The sequence below is a fragment of the Mya arenaria genome, chromosome 5 (genome assembly GCF_026914265.1).
Source record: "Mya arenaria isolate MELC-2E11 chromosome 5, ASM2691426v1".
NCBI classification, from domain to species: Eukaryota; Metazoa; Mollusca; class Bivalvia; order Myida; family Myidae; genus Mya; species Mya arenaria.
The window spans coordinates 67644913-67652469 of NC_069126.1; the positions used below are offsets into that span (position 1 = coordinate 67644913).

Here is a 7557-nt window from a genome sequence, read left to right on the forward strand (position 1 = left end):
GCTGATATTGCCCATATACGCACAATGTTGGGCTAAGGACGGGGCCAGACTAAAATCCTCGTAGTATTAACAGTTTCCCCGAATGTATCACACCGCCAGGTAACCCTTGGATACAGTGCCATTGGTCCCCTTGCTCGTTTTTAAGGCATCCGCACCATAACAGTGTCTGAATATGGGCCAAATTGGCACGGGGGGTCGAGTTCATGTCCCTATCCCGCATAGCCTGCCTAAAATCCTAGGGTATTCACATGTGCCATCACCTAGGGCCAGGTCTCGGCTACACAGTGACATAGGTCCCTATGGTCCCCTTGCTCGTTTCTGCGAGAACGAGCCTTACATGTATGGTAGGGGTCAGTAGGGCTGATATTGCCCATATACGCACAATGTTGGGCTAAGGACGGGGCCAGACTAAAATCCTCGTAGTATTAACAGTTTCCCCGAATGTATCACACCGCCAGGTAACCCTTGGATACAGTGCCATTGGTCCCCTTGCTCGTTTTTAAGGCATCCGCACCATAACAGTGTCTGAATATGGGCCAAATTGGCACGGGGGGTCGAGTTCATGTCCCTATCCCGCATAGCCTGCCTAAAATCCTAGGGTATTCACATGTGCCATCACCTAGGGCCAGGTCTCGGCTACACAGTGACATAGGTCCCTATGGTCCCCTTGCTCGTTTCTGCGAGAACGAGCCTTACATGTATGGTAGGGGTCAGTAGGGCTGATATTGCCCATATACGCACAATGTTGGGCTAAGGACGGGGCCAGACTAAAATCCTCGTAGTATTAACAGTTTCCCCGAATGTATCACACCGCCAGGTAACCCTTGGATACAGTGCCATTGGTCCCCTTGCTCGTTTTTAAGGCATCCGCACCATAACAGTGTCTGAATATGGGCCAAATTGGCACGGGGGGTCGAGTTCATGTCCCTATCCCGCATAGCCTGCCTAAAATCCTAGGGTATTCACATGTGCCATCACCTAGGGCCAGGTCTCGGCTACACAGTGACATAGGTCCCTATGGTCCCCTTGCTCGTTTCTGCGAGAACGAGCCTTACATGTATGGTAGGGGTCAGTAGGGCTGATATTGCCCATATACGCACAATGTTGGGCTAAGGACGGGGCCAGACTAAAATCCTCGTAGTATTAACAGTTTCCCCGAATGTATCACACCGCCAGGTAACCCTTGGATACAGTGCCATTGGTCCCCTTGCTCGTTTTTAAGGCATCCGCACCATAACAGTGTCTGAATATGGGCCAAATTGGCACGGGGGGTCGAGTTCATGTCCCTATCCCGCATAGCCTGCCTAAAATCCTAGGGTATTCACATGTGCCATCACCTAGGGCCAGGTCTCGGCTACACAGTGACATAGGTCCCTATGGTCCCCTTGCTCGTTTCTGCGAGAACGAGCCTTACATGTATGGTAGGGGTCAGTAGGGCTGATATTGCCCATATACGCACAATGTTGGGCTAAGGACGGGGCCAGACTAAAATCCTCGTAGTATTAACAGTTTCCCCGAATGTATCACACCGCCAGGTAACCCTTGGATACAGTGCCATTGGTCCCCTTGCTCGTTTTTAAGGCATCCGCACCATAACAGTGTCTGAATATGGGCCAAATTGGCACGGGGGGTCGAGTTCATGTCCCTATCCCGCATAGCCTGCCTAAAATCCTAGGGTATTCACATGTGCCATCACCTAGGGCCAGGTCTCGGCTACACAGTGACATAGGTCCCTATGGTCCCCTTGCTCGTTTCTGCGAGAACGAGCCTTACATGTATGGTAGGGGTCAGTAGGGCTGATATTGCCCATATACGCACAATGTTGGGCTAAGGACGGGGCCAGACTAAAATCCTCGTAGTATTAACAGTTTCCCCGAATGTATCACACCGCCAGGTAACCCTTGGATACAGTGCCATTGGTCCCCTTGCTCGTTTTTAAGGCATCCGCACCATAACAGTGTCTGAATATGGGCCAAATTGGCACGGGGGGTCGAGTTCATGTCCCTATCCCGCATAGCCTGCCTAAAATCCTAGGGTATTCACATGTGCCATCACCTAGGGCCAGGTCTCGGCTACACAGTGACATAGGTCCCTATGGTCCCCTTGCTCGTTTCTGCGAGAACGAGCCTTACATGTATGGTAGGGGTCAGTAGGGCTGATATTGCCCATATACGCACAATGTTGGGCTAAGGACGGGGCCAGACTAAAATCCTCGTAGTATTAACAGTTTCCCCGAATGTATCACACCGCCAGGTAACCCTTGGATACAGTGCCATTGGTCCCCTTGCTCGTTTTTAAGGCATCCGCACCATAACAGTGTCTGAATATGGGCCAAATTGGCACGGGGGGTCGAGTTCATGTCCCTATCCCGCATAGCCTGCCTAAAATCCTAGGGTATTCACATGTGCCATCACCTAGGGCCAGGTCTCGGCTACACAGTGACATAGGTCCCTATGGTCCCCTTGCTCGTTTCTGCGAGAACGAGCCTTACATGTTTCTTCGAGATTAATGCTCTTATTGTATTGATTTTGATGGTGATACGGTGCTAGCACCGCATCCCCGCGGTGATATGGTGATACGGTGCTACGGTGCTAACTTCACGCACATTAAATTATGATAGTGTAGTAACGATTTAAACTCAATTATAAGTCATATTGACCGTTTGGGATCTTGTCGGCGTGTACGTCAGTTATAACTGTGACGATATAAAATAAATTCATATATTCTTTATTCAGTTCGTAAATGGTGTTTTACCACCGAGGTACTCAAGTATTTAATTGTTCTAAATGTGTGTATATACATTCATGTTGAGCAATTTGTATCTGTTCAAATACAATCAAAAATGTTATACGGTAGGAGGACTTACCAATTTATCAAAAGTAATAGGTTTTTAAACATAATGGCCTCTAAACACGAAGGCTAGGCAGTCGTGACAATAGTTTTGTTTGGCTTCGCAGTCCTGATAATTGCAGTGTTTGGCTTGGCAGCCCTGATAATAGCAATGTTTGGCTTCGCAGCCCTGATAATAGCAATGTTTGGCTTCGCAGCCCTGATAATAGCAATGTTTGGCTTGGCAGCCCTGATAATAGCAATGTTTGGCTTCGCAGTCCTGATAATAGCAATGTTTGGCTTCGCAGTCCTGATAATAGCAATGTTTGGCTTGGCAGCCCTGATAATAGCAATGTTTGGCTTGGCAGCCCTGATAATAGCAATGTTTGGCTTGGCAGCCCTGATAATAACTTTGTTTGGCCTGGCAGCTCTGGGAAAAGCTTTGTTTGGCTTGGCAGCCCTGAGTATAGCTTTGTTTGGCTTGGCAGCCCTGATAATAGCTTTGTTTGGTTTGGCAGCCCTGATAATAGCTTTGTTTGGCTTGGCAGCCCTGATAATAGCTTTGTTTGGCTTGGCAGCCCTAAGAATAATAGCTTTGTTTGGCTTGGCAGCCCTGATATTAGCTTTGTTTGGCTTGGCAGCCCTGATAATAGCTTTGTTTGGCTTGGCAGCCCTAAGAATAATAGCTTTGTTTGGCTTGGCAGCCCTGATATTAGCTTTGTTTGGCTTGGCAGCCCTGATATTAGCTTTGTTTGGCTTGGCAGCCCTGATATTAGCTTTGTTTGGCTTGGCAGCCCTGATATTAGCTTTGTTTGGCTTGGCAGCCCTGATATTAGCTTTGTTTGGCTTGGCAGCCCTGATAATAGCTTTGTTTGGCTTGGCAGCCCTGATAATAGCTTTGTTTGGCTTGGCAGCCCTGATAATAGCTTTGTTTGGCTTGGCAGCCCTGAGTATAGCTTTGTTTGGCTTGGCAGCCCTGATAATAGCTTTGTTTGGTTTGGAAGCCCTGATAATAGCTTTGTTTGGCTTGGCAGCCCTGATAATAGCTTTGTTTGGCTTGGCAGCCCTGATATTAGCTTTGTTTGGCTTGGCAGCCCTGAGAATAGCATTTTTTGGCATGGCAGCCTTGAGAATAGCTTTGTTTGGCTTGGCAGCCCCGAGAATAGCTTTGTTTGGCTTGGCAGCCCTGATAATAGCTTTGTTTGGTTTGGCCCTGAAAATAACATTTTTTTGCTTTGCAGTCACTAGAATAACACTTTTTACTTACCAGAATTGTAATAGCTTTATCATGCTCATTTTTAAAGTTTTTGATGGTTAAACAACCTTGAAAATATCACATTTTAGATGTTTAAATACTTATTTGCTTAGCAGCCATTAGACGGATGTGTTGTCGTATTGTAGTAATTATTTCATATTCATAAGATTGATTCATCTTTAAAATCAAAATATATTGTATATTTGATACATCTCAAAGTTGTACGAAAATTTGGGCCTAATTTCTGTCGGCTGCTTAAGTCGTTCGGAACTCCTCGGCCATTTTATCAAAAACAACCTCGGCGTTTATCGTTACTTCGTCGGCGCCGTCGATGACGATCTCCGTCTGAATCATGTTGTGTGCTTCCGACGTGAGTGCCGACTGGAAGACGTAAATGCCGTTAAATGGACACGTAAATACATGCGTGCTTGGGTCGAAGGCATTTCCCGCGTTAAGCATGGTCCGGTTGAAGGGGATCACGTCATGGAGGGATGCGCTGACAGGTAAGCGTGGAAGGCGACCTGGTCTACTGAAGACGATTTGCCGAGCCGCTCTGTCCGTGTCTTGTTCCTTTGATAAGATAAGAACATTGTTTTAGTTTTCACCTTTGGCATATTAAGGCAAAATACAATTTGGAATGGCGAAAAATGTATCCTTACTATAATGACTTTATATGATCATATTTTTGTCTCTGATTGTTATGAATTATAACAATGGCTTAAAGCTACACTCTCACAGATTGAACGTTTTGTCAACCTTTTTTTATTTATTGTCTTGGAACGAGCCAATTTTTGCGAAAATCCATGGAAGCCAGTTATTAAGGACTGCTGACAAAAAAATCAGATCGCAGATTTTTATATTTAAGATAAAAAAAATGATGTATTATGCATTTCTCTTTAACCGTTAGTAACGGTTTAAGCCATAAATATTAATTTTCGGACGGAAATATGAAAATCTACGATCTGATTTTTTGTCAGCAATCTTATATTATTGGTTTGCAGATATTTACGCAAAAAGTTGCCGTTTCCAAGACAAAAAATAAAACAAGTTGATAAAATGGTCAAGCTGTGAGAGTGCAGCTTTAATGATTATCAATACCTTTGAATAAATCAGAAATTAAAATCACTTAAGGGTCAATTAAGTACAAGAAAATATATAATGGTCTCACCAAGTTTGTTCCTCAAAACTGACACTTCATGATTAGTTTATGCCAGCTCCTCTTCTAGAGTTTTGAATTTACTATAACACTCGTCCCTGAAATCATCATCAGGAGTCCGAGCGAAGACGTGCCTAGTGAAAAGAAGGGAGTAATCAATCAACAGCACTATAATTCCATCTTTGTCAGTTAACAATGAAAGTCTGAGGTCAACAAGTGTCATGTTCTCTTTATCGTGATAAGGCGAATTGAATAAAAGTCGGTATTCCAAGTGTCCGCGTACGCTTTACGTCCGCTTTCCTCGTACGTTAAAGTCAAACTAGTTAAATACTGTTTTGCCTTTTCCATGTGTCTGTTAGCGGACACCAATCGGACGCACAAACGGATCCAAGGGCGGACAGGGTTTGGCTTGAACTATGTATAGGAATAGTGGCAATAGCATTTTATCAACAATTTATAAACAACAAAAAAATGTATATTGTTTCTGACATAAAGCAAACATGATTGTATGTTGATCATTTGAACATTTTTCTACATGGTAATGACTTTTGTTTCATAAATGATGTGTTATGGTTGCATATCAAACATTTGTGCATTTTAACAACAATTTCGACTATTGATATGAAATGAAGTTTTAATTTATAGCTTAAAGGTACGATTGTCTTTATTCCTTTTGCAGACACGTGGAGTACGATTTCCGTTTTAAGTGCGATCAACGAATGCAGCCAGCGGACGCGGACAGCATGTACATGAAGTACCAGACCAAATCACCGCCAACGGATGACCTAATTTTAGATGACAAGCAGAATTGCGTAAACATTGACAAAACATGCAAACAGATAGGGCCAATAGCGAGTGAAACTGTATAATAAGTACACACATACAACTGTTTCATGATATTCGGGAGTTGGGACTATACAAATCAATTTAAGGGTTTTCCAAGAGTACCATTAGGGCCCTTAATCGCTCACTTATTCTCAAACCACGTTGGAAGTGTCAAGACAGCATGCCAAGTTGGGCAGTTGTTGGCACAACTGACGAAATGACGTGGACCCGATGATATGTTACAATCAGGCCCAACGTTGGCACATAAAATAATAAGACGTTATCCCAACACAAAATAAAACATTAACCCTATGTTGGCCAAACACAAAATAAGATGTAAACCCAACGTTAACCCAACCCAAAATAAGACATTAACCCTATGTTGGCCCAACACAAAATAAGACATTAACCCTATGTTGGCCCAACACAAAATAAGACATTAACCCTATGTTGGCCCAACACAAAATCAGACTTAAACCCTATGCTGGCCCAGCACAAAATAAGACTTTAACCCTATGTTGGCCCAACACAAAAAAGAGATTAACCCAACGCTGTCCCTAGCACAAAATAAGATGTTAACCCAATGTTTACCCAACTCAAAATAAAACATTAAGCCAAAGTTGGACAAACACAAAATAAGATGTTAACGCAACGTTGACCCGACACAAAATAAAACGTTAACCCAACGTGTACCCAACACAAAATAAAACGATAACCCAACTTTTACCCAACACAAAATAATACATTAATCCAATGTTGGCTCAACACCAAATAAGGCATTAACAAAATGTTGGCCCAACGCCGGCAAGCATTGAGTCTGAATAAAGGATTTTTTATTCATTTTCTTTGTTGTTCATGTTTTTATGTGGATGTACGTATCTTGCTTTGTCAGCAACAGTTATATCAACATCACTCTTACTAAGAGTCTTAATTGCTTTGTCAACAGATGGAGGCATTCAGGTGAAAGAACGATAGTAACATGAAATGGCTTCAATCACAAATCAATGATAATAATTTCAAGTCATAAATTACAAAAACAGAAACAAACTATTTTATTATCAAAAAGTATAACTATTCAAATTTTTCAACTTACAAAATCTCTATTATGGAGATGCATATAAAGATTGCTCTTCATCTTGCAGAAGCATTTGCGATCTGTACAAGACGTTATCCTACTTCACCGAGAACATGACCAAACGGGTTGTGGGGTGTTTCTTCATCTGGCATACGCATTTGCGATCTGTACATATCATTTGGCTACTTCACCGAGCGCATGACCAAAAAGGTTGTGAGGTTGTTACCTAGTTTTAAAATAAACTTAGAATCAAGCGGTTTGTATATATATGCATTTAATGAGAACATCATATTTACTAAAACTGATAAAATGGCTGTCATATAAAAGTAGAAACAATTAATTGCAATGAATTTACATTATTTAAACCCTTGTTAATAAATATCATATTAAAAGTCGTTTTCCAGTTAATGGAAATAA

At 42.6% G+C, this 7557-nt stretch overlaps 1 protein-coding gene across 1 annotated transcript; it reads right to left on the minus strand.

Moving 5' to 3' along the window:
• Positions 1-2919: 2919 nt before the first annotated feature.
• LOC128235907 (TRIO and F-actin-binding protein-like) lies at positions 2920-7298 on the minus strand. The gene is made up of 3 exons (XM_052950694.1): positions 7242-7298; positions 4356-4654; positions 2920-4042 (listed from the first exon to the last, which is right to left on the minus strand). Exons 1-3 carry the CDS (start codon positions 7296-7298, stop codon positions 2920-2922), a joined length of 1479 nt encoding a protein of 492 aa, XP_052806654.1.
• Positions 7299-7557: the final 259 nt, after the last annotated feature.